This window comes from Callospermophilus lateralis, chromosome 18, assembly GCF_048772815.1.
Source record: "Callospermophilus lateralis isolate mCalLat2 chromosome 18, mCalLat2.hap1, whole genome shotgun sequence".
Taxonomy (NCBI): domain Eukaryota; kingdom Metazoa; phylum Chordata; class Mammalia; order Rodentia; family Sciuridae; genus Callospermophilus; species Callospermophilus lateralis.
Genome location: NC_135322.1, coordinates 19873954 through 19888961, shown reverse-complemented (window position 1 = coordinate 19888961; position 15008 = coordinate 19873954). Strand labels below are relative to the sequence as shown.

Below are 15008 nucleotides of genomic sequence, written 5' to 3'. Positions count from 1 at the left end.
AATATTTCTGTGTTAAATTTCTCTGTTTTACAAGAATACTGTAAATACTTAAATTTTTTTTCATTGGTGCAGAATAATTATACAAAATAGTGGGTTCACTGTGGTGTTTTAATTAAAGTCATTTTAATCCTTGAGGATTTTGATGGGAGTGGGCCCCCAGGTACAATAACTCACTTTCCCTGTAGTCACCTGGCTGGCTCACACCCAAGCACAGGGAAATGCAGATGTTCATATTTGCCCTCCTTGCTGGTAAATGCAGATGTTCATATTTGCCCTCCTTGCTGGTAAATGCAGATGTTCATATTTGCCCTCCTTGCTGGTAAATGCAGATGTTCATATTTGCCCCCATTGCTGTTAATGTTTCTGGGGACAAAAGTAAGATACCTGGATTTTTTTGCCTTCTCCAGTATCTCAGCAAAAACCAGGTGGCACTCAGCAGGACCAAATGCATAACAGCCTGGTGCATGCCACATTCCTTGTGTCCTGAGAGTCTCATTTTTGGTTCCTGAAAGTTTTCTTTGATGTAGTGAATTAATATAGAGAGATCTGAATATTTTGAGGTATGTCATTTTGACTTCTTGGCTTTAGAAGATTTTCACTAGAAATACTCTGTTTCCATAATGAATCCTGTATGCACAGTATTTTCTCAATGGGACTGAAAAAATGCAGAAATTTAATCAAAGTATTTAATCAAAGTAGAAAGAATTACTGTATATTTTAAAGATGAGGTGGGCTAAGTCCAGAATTTAAGTGCCTATAAACCTCCTTGATGTTCAATGAATCATTTTTGGTATTTGCATAATTCTATAAATTTTTGAAGTGTAGATAAAGCAAACATTCACACGTGATATTATAATGCTCAGTTTACCCATTAGTTCAACAGTAATTAACTTGTTGAAGCCTAGAGCTTCAAAAATAAATGAGATTATTTGTTCAAAATGCCATCAGGTCTTCCTAGAATGACATTTAAATTATATAATGTAAATCCATTTGACCTGTGAGTCCTTGTCATTATTTAGTGACATTTCTTACAGAATAAATTGTTTGCAGGTTGGGCAGCCTGCTATGGAGCTTGGCAGAGAGCTATAAAAACAAATTATCCTTTCATTTTATACATCATTTGTTCAAACATTTGTAAAAATTGCTTTGTTTTTCTATAATAGAGAAGTGTCATTCAATGGTTAAAAGCACATTAGCTATTTTAGATACAGACCACAGACTGTATCAGGTGCAAGTGTCTGTAAAGGGAGAATGCCTATCTTCAGATCTGTCATTGTGCATATTTTAAGTTAAGGACAAAGAATCCATTCTCCCTTTGCCTGTGGATTTCACCATAAAAAAAAATATAAAATGCAACAAATGTAGACTTTTTTTTAAAGTTTAGAAAATGTGTGATTATTCTTTGTCTTTTTTACTGTGCTTGTTGCTTTGACTTTTGCAGTTGCTTTACCAGTAAAGTTAAATATTTAAAGTAGCAGTGAAATAACCCAGATTTACCATGAGCCCAGCACATAAAACCAGATCAAACCGAATACAGTGAATAAACGTCATCTCTGCTATCCTCAGACGTCAATAGTTTTCAAACAAGCATTATTTCTAATTCATTTTCTAGGCCTTAGAGTATTTCATTTTTACTATTTTAAAATAAAACCAAGGACTGCAGTAAAAGTGTATGTTAACAACCCAGAGATTGCTGCACTAACCATTTTAAACAGATAGCATTTCTTTTAGACTTTTGAACTTTTTGCTATAAAGACCAAACATTTAAGACATGCTACAATCTAATGTGTTTTCAGTTGTTTTATCAATTCCTCTATGCAGTTATGGCAGCTCCTTACTCTGCCTGTTGATGGTCTGCTGCTGCCTCAGGGGCTGCACCTGCTAGGGGCTTAGGGGAGGGGATTGCTCAGGTGCAGGTAGGGCATACTGAAGAGATCCTGTTTAATGTCTGATGTGTTCAGACCCCAGCAGAGTTGAAAGCTCCCAATAAGCATTAGTATGTATGCAGTAGACTAATTTCTGGTGTATTTTGAAACATTTGCTGTAGTGGGAGCTGCGCCTGACTCTCTTAACCAGCTTTTCAAAGACAAGTTGTCAGCTGAGCACATAGTGGGCCCTCAGTAATATGTTTTGAATGAATAGAGAATAAGCACACAGGTCAGGACTTCTGACACTCAAACCTTTGTGAACTCTGTCCTTCATCAGGAGTTATGATTATGGTTCAGGAAGCAGGCTGAAACCTTGGTCATTAACTGTGAATAGATAAGAGGGTCCGTCATCTGTCTCTACCATAATTAGGAAATGCACACTATGAACAGGTCTTTGCATCTTCTTGGTACTGATTCCTGTTATGTATTCCAAATGGTGATGCCCAGACAGGCTAGTGATTTGAATAGATGTTGGGAAGTTCAGCTGTTGGATGTATCTTTTGTATGGAAAGACCAGTCTGGCATCTTGAGGCAGTGAAACTGTAGAAGCCAGAACTGTTTGCCTGTTAGCTCTCACCTCTGCCTTCTGCTCTGCCAGACATAGAAACCAGGCTCATTTTCTTCTTACATTCTTAATCTGTCCAGATCGAGGACCATCCACTTTGGGGCATTAATACATGATGTTGATTGTATGATTTATTGCAGCAGAATGGCTTATGCCAGTTGAGAGTTTTCAAAAGGAAAGAATGGCTTGGAAATAGCTTGGAAAAATGATGGCTCTTTTTAAAATTCATATTTGTTCATATCTATCCTCTTTAGCAATTATGATACACTGTAAATGAGAGTGACATTGTAGATAAGGCCCAGAATAAGTATTTAGTAGGTATTGAGTTAAATGGAATTTCTGTAAGACCTTTCACAAGCACTGTGTACCTTCTCATGTTTTTATTTAAACCACCCTATTACTCTGACCACGTGGGACAAGTGTCAAAGACTCTCTGTAAATTGTTGTGAGGGGGGACAGAGCATAGATCTATTTGTTCTTGTGTTCCTGGGTCTCATTGTCAGAATGATGACAACCTATCAAATACAGCCAAGCTCATGCACAACTTTTTTCTGTTGGAATCCACATTCTAGACTCTGGCATGGGTGAGGGAAAATGCAGATTATGTGTCATTCCTTGTGTGCTCATTGTAATTCCATCTACTTCTTTTCCTCACTTAAGAAGGCTTATTGGAATGCAAGTGAAAGAGAGTGTCATAGTTAGAGAGAAAATCTTGAATTTTTCAAAAAGTAAATTATTTGTACATGTCATCATTTGAATAGTAGGATGTCTTCCTCATAGACATCCAAAGGCCTTTGTTGGATGGCATTCATGCAGTAGTTTTAGCATTAATTTGGAATAAATAGAACATCCTGGTGGGATATATGAATATGATGAGGCGTCTCTTAGAAACCTCAGCAGCAGAGCAAGTTTCATGCTTTGCTCTCCAAAACCTTGAGAGCAGACTCTCCTATTGCTTTTTCTGCAGAGGTGGTTGAGTTTGAATGGCTTCAGATAGACTCCTCAAAACTCTATCGCGTTAGCTGAGTTCAGCAGACATAGACTCCTTTTGTTAACATAAGACAGATAAACATACCTTGCAGCATTCCTAGTGGGCTTCTATGGGGAATTCCACACTAGAGAGAATGCCTAGAAGAACTTTTGTGTTTCTCACGGTGAAAAACACCACCACCTCATTGGTTTGCAGGTTTCCAAAAAATGGAAGGAAATTAAATGGTCTGAACTAAGATTATTTTTTCCTGGGTAGCAAGAGAGGAAAAATGCTTTCACTGTGTTTTGGGAATCTTTCCTTCATCCTCCATCATTGGCCCTCAACCCCACTACCCTAAGGGAGGCAAAGAATCATAGCTTTGTAGTAATTGGAAAGGGAGATTGCAATATAATATAAGGTCTCCTAAATGCATATAGTTTTAATCAGAACTAAAGAAAAGGAATGATTCCACATCAGTAATTGTGTACATCCCCATACTGATTGGTAAAAAATATGTTATTTCAGAATCTTCTTTCCATGTTTTCTTTTTAATTATGTTTTTTTTTCTTTTAAAGTAATTCATAATAATATCTCAGATCTTCTGGCTTTCTAGTTTGTTTATTTTAGGCAGCCCATTAGTTGCATTTAATATAAAAAACAATGGCAATCTTCTGAGTTCTTTTTGTTAGAATCTGCCTCCTTGGTACAGGAGCAGAAGAGAAGAGAACTAAGGATTTTAGCCGAGAAACCTCAGATTCAGGAGATATCTGCCTTCCTCCTGAGATAATTCATCATAAAAGTAAACCCATCAAAGCAGAAAGTCAGAAACTTCTTGACCATTGTTCTAGTGAACAGTCAAGAACAGATATGAAAGTTAATGTGAGATCGATGGCATGCAAATCAGAACATAGGCCATGCCCAATCTTACACTTCCTAGCAGAACTAGGTGATTCTGAGAGTGTGGTACTGTTTTCTTGGATGTCTTCAAGGAAATCTTAGCATTGGAGTTAATTCTGACTCTTAATATTTTAGTTCTCACACTCCAAGGAAGGCTGTGTTTGCTGGAAGCATGCAGTTGCTGGCTGGAGTCAAGCTGTGCACGGGCAGAACCTTAACCAACCACCCGCACTATGAAGACAACAGCCTGAGGGAGCGAACCAAAGCTGTAAGGCCCGTCTTAACCTTTCCCCACTGCTTGTGGACAGTCAAGGCCCAGGCTACCCATGTTGGTAAAGGTTCACATAAGGAACTGGGGCTTGGTCTCCTGTTCTGGACTTCAGCCTGCTCCCATCTGCTAAAGTCTGTTCAAGGTGCCCAGAAAGGCACTGCACACCTGTAATCCCAGCAACTCAGAAGGCTGAGGCTGGAGGATGGCAAGTTCAAGACTAACTATAGTAATTTAGCGAGGCCCTAAGTTACTTAGTGAAACCCTGTCCCAGAATAAAGCATAAAAGGAGCTGAGGATGTGGCTCAGTGGTCAAGTGCCCTGGGTCAGTAATCCCCAAGATGGATGGATGGATGGGTGGATGGATGGGTGAATGAACTGGTAGGCAGGTAGATAGGTAGGTAGGTGGGTAGGTAGATAGATAGATAGATAGAGGCAGTTTAGGAGGCTACATGCTCCTCTCACAGGAATAGCTGAGAAGATAAATGGCCTGGGATGTGCAGAAGAGATTGTTTAGGATAAAGCACTCAGAGTTTTGAGTTGGGGAGGGAAGGTAAGGAGTGAAGGCATACTGGTCACAGTTTTATAAATCATTTTAAGGGCTGTTTTCTAATATGTGGTGTTATTGTTGTTGCTCTTTTTAAAATATATAATGCTAACTACATAGTTCAAAGTTCAGGACATATAAAGGGGAATTAGTGAAAAGTTTTTCTCCCATCCCTGTATTCCAGCTACTATTGCCCCTCCCCTGAAGCAAATAATGTGGCTCGCTTCTTAGGTATCCTCCCTAAGGTATTTTACTAATATACAATCAATCATATATATATATATTGCATGCATAATATATATTGTGTGTGTATTTAAAACAAAGGATCTGTCAATTTGCTAATATAGAATGATCTCCAAAATACATTGTCAAAAAAGCAAGGTGTTCTTTGTTCCTTCTTTGTTTAAAAAAAAGAAAAAAAAAGAATGCATTTGAATATATGTATATATGTATATGTGTATGCATATTTGAAGAATATGAATATATGCATACATATATTCTTCCTTTTTTCTAAAAAAAAAGAGCCATATTACACCTTGCTTTTTTCTTTATTTTACTTATTTATTTTTTGCTTTTTTTGTGGTACTTTGGATTGAACCCAGAGACACTTGACTACTGAGCTACATCTTCAGCCCCCCCTCCTTTTTCCCCCCCTTACTTTGTGAGAGGGTCCCACTAATTTTCTGAGGCTGACCTCAAACTTGGGATCCTCCTGCCTCAACCTCTGAAGTTGCTAGGAACACAGGTGTGCACCACTGTGCCCAGCACACCTTGCATTTTCAACACTATATTGGAGCTCATTCTATATCAGCATATTAACAGCTTCCTTGTTTTTGTTAAAGCTGCATAATACTTTATATGGATGTAGCAAATTTTATTTAACTATTGGCCATTTTCCTGTCTTTTTGCAGTCCTATACAGTGCTCCAAATAATAAGCTTAGATATGCATATTTGCATCTATACATCAGATTCTTAGATGTGTAATCACTATGCCAATGGGCATAGGCATTTGTAATTTAGATAGCTAGATATTATCAAGTCACCCCCCAGACAGGTTATATCAATTTACATTCTAGTTAACAATGCAGTAGGATACCTCTTACCCTTCCCTAGTCCTCATCAGCAAGGTTTCAAACTTTTTAATGTTTCATATTTGTCATTTCTCAATGTTACTAGTTGAGTCTTATTTTTAGGTGAGATATAACTAGCTTTAAAGCAAATTATTTTTACTAAATCCCCTATTTTTAGGGGAAATTATCTGAACTTAGACTCCTGCTAAAATGGGAATTTTTCAAATGGCCCTAGTGTTCCAGATAGCTCCAGGTTCAGAAGAAGAATGAAATGTTCAGTCAGAGGTAGCCTGGGCTGTGTAGACTGGAGAGCCATAGAAAGACCTGTCCTTTTGTGTACTGCCCCTGCAAAGTTATGCCCTGATAACTGACTCCTGCAGGTCTTGGTGCTTGTCCTTAGTTGTGTCCTTCACATGCATGGAACACCTCCATCTGAGCCCTTGTGCTAGACTGAGGGGTGGCCAACCTCAGTTTTCACAGGAGCAGCAGCTCACCTCCCTACCATTTCACCTCTCCATGTGAACATCCTGAATCAGGCCCTCACACCCAGTCCCATAAGTCAGGGCTCCTAACTGGAAATTGGGTGGTAACAAAGGAAGCAGCGTCTCTCTTAAGACCTTCACACACACTCTGCCCCACACAACCTCTTCCCAATGCCAGGTCTCAGAACACAAGACACTTAAGAGGGTGTGCATTCACTTGGGGCCCTTGGCACTGGGAGTGAATTCCCAGGGACTGCAGGTTACTCATGCTCCAGGGAAGGATGAGAGGTGGAGGTGGATGTCAGTGTCTCCTAGTCTAGGGAGAAGCAGCATAGCAGCAGTTGCTTCCATGACTTAGGACCAGGGACCCCATTCAGGAGTCCTTTTTCCCCACCTGCCATCGTCAGAAGCTAGCTCTCCTCCTTACCAACACATATGTTATCTTATTTCCTGTGTTGTTGTTATTACCTTGATGAAGCATTCTTAGACATGGCATCTACTGATGAATGTATTCATAATTTGAAATAATACATTCCAAATTCAAGTGTATTTGGTGTCTGAATCTCAATGTATTCAGCATGACTCACTCTCCCTCTGTAAATAATTACAGTATTCTTTTAGCCATTCCCACATATACAACATTCCAGCACTGCAGATAAGTGATAGTAACTGGGGCAGCAGGTAGGAGACCTGTGTGTTTAGGTCTTAGCTCACCCCCTTATGGGGGTTACTTCATATTTCTCAATCAATTCTCAGGCAATTAATATGTATTTTTGCCATATTCCATTTTTATCTCATTTTGAAGGTTTATCAGATATATGCAAAGAGGTCCCCAGAGGACGTGCATGCCCTTCTAAGGTCCTTCGGCACTGACTACATAATCCTGGAAGACAGCATATGCTATGAACGCAGGCACCACCGGGGCTGCCGGCTGCGGGACCTGCTTGACGTCGCCAATGGACACGTGAGCATGTCACCTCCTCACATGCAGGGAATCTCTCAAAGGGGTGGAATTCCAATATGAATCCTAAGTAATGTAAATCTTTTTATAATTTAAATTCATATAGACTAGCGTCCCCTTATACATCCACAAGAATTATATTTATATGCATTCTACAGAATTCTCTGCCCTGGCACTTTTGTGACTGCCTCAGGAGCTGGGCAAGGGGAGAGAGCAGTTCTGAGGTCCCGATTCTGTGTTTAACAGTAACTCTGCTTTGGCTGGTTTGCATGATGAAGCTCTGTTTCTAAGAGCTTCCTGATGAAAACAAAACTTCAAACTTCAAAACACTGTTCCAAAGCATCATGTTAGTTCCTCCATGAGTGAGTGGTGGTGGTCCATTCTTACTGTTCTTTCTGCCTGCCCTGGAACATATTCTCTTTCTTCAGATAGACATTGCAAAAAGGGCCAGGCATGTAGCCCATACCTTTAAATCCCAGTGGCTCAAGAGGCTGAGGCAGGAGGATTGCAAGTTAAAGGCCACCCTCGGCAACACCATGGCACTAAGCAACTCAGTGGGACCCTGTCTCTAAATATAAAGTACAAAATAGGGCTGGGGATGTGGCTCAGTGGTCAAGTGCCCCTGGGTTCAATCCCTGGTACCCGCCCCCACAAAAAAAAAAAAAATACAAAAAGGCAAATTGTGCTCCTTTAGTCTTAACAGCTCTGAGCTCTGTGTGCCGGCAGCTCTTGGTTCTATCCCAGCCACTCTCAGGAGCTGGAGCTAACAGCTTCTCACAGCACTCTGCAGTCAGAGCTAACAGCTCCCAGCAGCTCTTCCGCAGCTCTCTGACTGCTAGGTGTTCTCAGGGCTGGCAGCCCTATTTCTACTGTAGATAGAAATCATGAATAGGCAAAATAAAACTAAGCCAGACCATTGTGGCTTATGGTGTAGCACAAAAGGGGCAGCAGAGGAACAGGACTTCCAGATGGGCCCAGTGAGGCTGAGAGGCACACAGTCTCCTGCCCACTAATTGCAGGCTTTCTATGCCAACATGCCAGTCTGCAAAGGCTGGCCTGTCCTGGCTGTCATGGATGTCATCACTCACAGACCTGAGTGATGACATCTGAAGTAGATGCATGGTAGACAGAGACAGAGCCATTCCAGGGCACAGGTCTCCTGGGGTGGTTTAGGACAGCTGTAGCAACCAAAGCAACATCTTCTGGAGCCATCAGGAGCGTCGGGAGTATTGGGGTAGCTATAATGTTCACAATAACAGGTCAGCTCAACTGTTGAAGGGGAAGCTGCTTGATTGACAGCTCCCACAGTTTCCACAGAAGCCATGGTGAGACTGAAGTCATAGCTGCTGTCACCTCCAGTGACACTTTAGGAGCAGTGATAGTGTTGACCATCACCCAGCTCCAAGTCATGTGGATGATAGCAGGAGCCCTCAATCTCTACCCAACCTAGCCTACTTTTTAGTGTCTCTAGAGTGGGCACCCAGGGGAGCTGTCAGTAAAACATTAGGAACATTGAAAGATACAGGAGTGGTCCGAAGCTTGGTGCGGCAGGGCATGGCATGGTTGCCTCAGCAGCCACAAACCCCACTGCTTTCTTCCCTGAACCTTCCTGGCAGGTGGGCAACTGGTGCTGGTACTGCAGTTGGTGCAGTCTCAGCCCCAGTCTTTGCCCTACCTTCATCTCCCTTTGTTCCACCAAGCAGAGCAGCCAGGCATGGGAAAGGGTCGAGATGCTAGGGCCTCAGAGGCCTCCTGCCACCAGCCCAGCCAGAAAAAAAAATAAAAGCAAAAAGCTAGTTCCCTTTGAAGGAGGGTCAGGCCCTCCTGTTCCACCTCCATCTGCACATGAGAACAGCCATGGAGATAACTTTCTGTACCTTGCTGCACTCCAGAGAGATGGCAAACGGTGTCTGCCTTCTACCCCCAGGAAAACATACTTGGAGCTGTGCTGGGTCTCAAGTAGAGCCAACAGAATTTTCTCCTTTTGTGGGAGAGCGGTGTCTGCTGTTGTGTAAAAGCAGCTGTTTGTAAATAAGTGGGACCAAACAATAGACCTCTAAATTTGGGGGAAAAAAAACACTTTGCTGTACAGAATATGAAATTCAGATTTTGCCCAAAATAAATAATAGCAACTAGCCTGAATTCAAAGGTGATACAGACTAAAGACATGCATTTGAATTTTGCTTTGTGTGTAACTTATTCTTAGTAATCCTTCTGACAAGTTGGAGAATATTGATTTTAGTAGAAATCTGTATTTCATTTTTGGGAGAGAAGCCGTATAGTACCTATCTAAGAACAAGGAGATCCAAGTTCTAGTCCTGACTTTGCCATTATTGGTGATCATTGTGGGATACAACTGTTCTTATCTGCCTTAGTTTATACTTTCAAAGGGGGAGAAGTCTGGACTCCCCCTCCGAAAGTATAAACTAAGGTGGATAAGAAGAGTGATCTCTAAGTAGCCATTGACATTGAGATAATAGCTTCACTAACATATCATCCGTAAGGAAACTTAGTAGCTATTCTTGCTTCTATTGTTTCCACCCGCCCCCATACTAGGAATTGAACCCAGAGCCCTGCACATCCTAGGCAAGTTTACTACCACTGAGCCACATCCTCAGCCCTTTTTTTTTTCTAATTATTATTTTATTTTGAGATGGGGGTCTTGCTAAGTTGCCCAGGCTGACCTTGAACTTGGAATCATCCTGCCGCAGCCTCCTAAGTACCTGGGATTATGGGCATGTGCCACTGCCCCCAGCTTTGGTTGTGATTCTTCCCCCCTCCCAAATTACATTTGGGTTGGCTTGGGTTTTAGATGATGGATGGCCCTGGAGAGAATGATCCAGATTTGAAGCCTGCAGACCACCCTCGCTTCTGTGAAGAGATAAAGAGGAACCTGCCCCCCTACGTGGCACACTTCACTCGAGTGTTTCAGAACAAAGCATTCCATGTCTACAAGCTGACCAGGAGCAAGTAATGGAGATCTCTGCCCAATCTCTGTTTTGACACACTGAGACTCCCACGTAAGGAACCGTGGTAGCTGATGCTTCCTGTGTGGTGGGCAGCCTATCCCTGAAAGCTGTGCTGTGAGGGTGTCCTGCAGATGTTTACACAGCATTACTATCTTTGGAAGCATCTTGGCAAGCTTAAGTCTGTCTTTGTCTTGTCCCTCCTCGTTTCCATTAATGATCATTAGCTTAATGGGTTTCACATGCCTGAGCTAGGATTGTGTTGTTGGGGAGAGTGGTGTGCTTTCTGCAGATGACCTGTACAACTACATGCCATGCCAGAAAGTGAGATCCCATCAGGATTTGAAATGCTTTGATTTTCAGTGGACTTAAGACAGCCCTGGTTGAGTGTAATTGAGAGGATGTATAATTAAATTATTTAATATTATTTCACTAGTGAAAACCAATCAGTGGCTTTTTAAAAAAAAACTCTTTATTGTGCTGTTTCACCTTAAAATTTTATAATGTTTTTCCAACAATTGTGCTTTTAACGTGAAAAAAAAATCATGTTAGGTCTTTATATGTATCTTAAACATTTCGTGTATTCTCTTTGAAATGTTTTATGTTCAATAGTATGTGTCATACATTGAGAGAGAGAGAGAGTGTGTGTGTGTTTGTGTGAGAATACTAGGCACAGAAGAAGTATAAGTTCTAGATTGTAAGTCCTGAAAGGGGCAGAAGTGGATATAGTCAAGTAGAATTTGTTTAGTAAACAGCAAGACTGTTTACTCTTATTATTGTAAACCTTACTGATACTCTTCAGTCTCTCTTGCAAGTAAAATAGTTCTGCTTCATTTCTTACCCATTTCAATTTACTGGGTTTGCAAAATTTTGTAAACTTTTTGTGTTTTTAGCCTTTGTATTTTTTACAGCCTAGAACCTTGCAAAGCCTGAATATTTTTTCAATGTTGTATCTTGACTAGTTCATTAATACAGTATTTTTGGCAGATAGCATTTTCATACCAGGTTTGACTTGGGGTCTCCAATCTTATCATGTGGGCTCTGGTAATGTTATTGTTTTCCTCACTAAAAGGTAACCAAGTGCCTCTAAGTTATGCTTATTTGTAAACAACAAAGGGGATTATATGTACCTGCTCAAAGTTTTTTGATAATTGCTTTTATACTTCATTTCTAATGATAGGGGGGTGTGTATAAGTTGCTGATAAAAGCATATTGTCCATTTAAAATCAACGTGGCTAATGAAATTAACTTTCTCCCCCGTTCTTGCCAGTTGGAGATGATTTAAATGTTTCTCCTTGTGGTTGTATTGAAGTAAATTGCCATAGGCGTCAAGATGGACAGCATCGCATGTTCAGATGATTTTATATTCAGTTACTACTTATTAGGCAGCATTCAAAAAAATTTACATTGTCTTTTTGGACACAAGAATACCCGGCTGTTATTAAATTATACAACTGAAATTCCTGAATTATATCTTTCCTGTATCCCTTAATAAGGTTGGAGACCACTGCAGTTTAGGATAATACAATAATAAAACATTTTAATCAGTACTAAAACTCTAATTAAGCCAGTAATGATGCATGTCTGTTGTAGCTGACAGCATGGGTCAGTATATCCTTCGGCGAGTGCCTTACTCTAATTGAAACCAAGCACATGTAAGGTACAAGATGTTGAGACTATGTGATTTCATTTAAAAAAAAAAAAAATCTCTGTTACTTTTTCATGTATATTTAAATCTATTTTAAATATTCCTATTTGTATTAGTCTAAGCATTTGAGTACTTAGAGTCTCAGTATACAAGAATCATGTACTTAAATTTGTATACTTGTCATCGCACAGTGATGGCGTAGTGATTTTTTTTCATAATGCCATTGTTGCCAGCACATTGAGTGTTCAGTCTTCAGTGAAAATATAAAGTGCCAAAAAGTCATGCAAGACGGAATCCATGCATACATTCTTTCCAAGACACTGTGACCATATACAGTACCATGGTAGATATTTTTTAGCACTTGTCAGAATTCTTTCTTTTATGACTTTCTCATTGGAGCATACAGTACAAAAAGCATCTGATTCTGGCTCTGGCTTTCAGCATCCCTGCAAGCCAGAGCAGGAGACCTGTGGCCTAAACTCACACAGGCCTTGGTAGCTGTTTAACGTGTGGTAATAACCTCAAACGAAGGCTCTGTTTTTGTGAATAGAACAAACATCAGATTTTGCTTCTGAGTTCCCAAAGAGAAACTCTTAAGTACAATAGAAGTGCTCTTAACTGACTCTGCTTATCACTCCACAGAGCCCTGGAGTCTCCATCCCTCTGCAGCTACCTGCTCCAGCCCAGCACAGCCAGGTGCCACTCCCTGGTGCTCCCAACACTCCTGCTCCCTCCCCCTTTCTGTTCCATTCCCACACCAGACCTCGCCATGTGAGTTCCTCTGATTATAAATACACAACTCAGTATAAGCCTAGGAAATATGGATGTGAAAGAGTTATTTCTGTAAAAATTAAGTTGACCGTTTTGATGTGGAAACACTTCACCTGCTATAAAAATCACTTTTAAATTTAATGTGGTTAACCAAATAATGAAATACGGAGGGAAACATAAAAATCAAGAAAATTTCTGAACTTAGATTGCATCGCAGATTTTTCTATGTACTCATTCTGCCTTTTAAAAGTCTGAACCAATAGGAAGGTGGTCAGATGTACCCAAATCGTGTTATTGATATGATTTGTACAAGAAGTGAACAACAGTCACTGAACCCTCATGCAGAAGAAAGTCCTTATTAGCCTCACATCAAAAGATTAGCAGATGAAGGACTGGGGGGGCAGCTCAGTATAGGAGCATTTGCCTCACGTGTGCAAGGGCCGGGGTTCCTTCCCCAGCACCGGGGAGGAAAGAAAGAAAGATGGGCGAATGAAAGTACATTGGTACGTTGCAGGTAATGCTTCCCTACCTGAACCTAGGTACTTTGTTAAATGACCAGCTATAGGTACAGGTCACAATGACTCACAGAGATTCTACTCCAGTAGAAAGCCCCTGGGGACACTTTCATTACAGGCATTTATAGGATAGGGCTTCATTTCAGATGTGTTGGCCAAGAATGTAATTAATTTATCTAGGCCGCTCATTGTCTCTTAAGGATGATCTGACTGACCTGTGTGAATTGACCTCAATAAGTTGGTTTGGGGGGGGGGGTGTTGAGTGGGTGCTGCCAGGGCAAGGGCATGTGTAAATATTTCATCAGATCTGCATCTTTATTTCACAATTAACTAGAAAATGTTTGTTCTGATTCGTATTAACTTTGACTAAGATGTTAAAAATTTAGCTCATCTTTGGCCCAAATCTACAGAATTGTCATAGAAATATTTAATTTTAAAATGTTATTTCAATCCTTAGAGTTAATAGGATGATAATAAAATGCGCTCAGATCATGTATCTTGGTTAACATGCTCCCAAATGCTCCATATATGATGACCTTTTTTTGACCTAGAAGAGAAAGCTCGTCTGTTCATGGAAGAAGAGTCTTTTTAAGGTGAGAAAGTGGCTTACTCTCTTTTGACAACTGATTTTCTGTTTTTTACATCCTATGGGTAAAATCTTACAAAGAGCTTTTATATAAGTTGTACTGAATTGTATGGAGATTATATACTAAATAAAGCTCTTTTAGATTACACAAGATGAGTGTGTTTCATTTCTTTGAAGGCCAAAATCCAAGGAACGTATTTATTTAAAGTGCAATAACTGTGTGCTAAATAGAGTAAATCACTAATCATTGTTAATGTTGAAGGAGTTGGGTTTTTTTTTTTTTTTAACTTGGATTTCAGTTTGATAGCTGCTTATTTGTTCATTCAAATCATTTAGATTGCTAAACAGAAGGCTTCTGTGTTACTGAGCTTCTCATCACTGGGACCAAAACACCTGACAAGAACCACTTAGAGGAGGAAGAGGTTTATTGAGGGCTCATAGTTTTAAAGGTCTCAGTCCATGTAGGCTGACTCCAGTGCTCAGGGCCTAAAGGGAGGCAGAACATCAAGGTAGGTGGGCACAGGAGAGAAAAGTTGTTCAGCTCAAGACAGCTGGAAAACAGAGAAAGGATACGAAGAGGACCAGGAGAGAGAGTGTCCCCCAGGTCATGTCCCCACTGACCTCCTTCCTCCAGCCATGCCCTACCTGCCTATCATTACTACCCATTAACTCATTTGAAACTATTCACCCTCCAATGGATTGACCCACTGATGGGATTACAGCTCTCATGATCTGCTCATTTCACCTGTGAACACTGCTGCACTTCCTGACACGTGAGCTTTTGGGAGTACATTCAGTTTTCAAACCATAACGTCTGCTATCAGTAAAATTTG

General features: G+C 40.5%; 1 protein-coding gene across 1 annotated transcript in view; it reads left to right on the top strand.

The window, feature by feature from the left end:
* Dpy19l3 (dpy-19 like C-mannosyltransferase 3) overlaps window positions 1–14278 on the top strand; it is an 82089-nt gene extending 67811 nt beyond the window's left edge. Inside the window, exons 17-19 of the mRNA XM_076838914.2 lie at window positions 4496–4628; window positions 7534–7692; window positions 10502–14278. Of these exons, the coding sequence (XP_076695029.1) occupies window positions 4496–4628; window positions 7534–7692; window positions 10502–10663 (454 nt within the window). The 3' untranslated portion in view covers window positions 10664–14278. The remainder of the gene's footprint in view (window positions 1–4495; window positions 4629–7533; window positions 7693–10501) is intronic.
* Window positions 14279–15008: the final 730 nt, after the last annotated feature.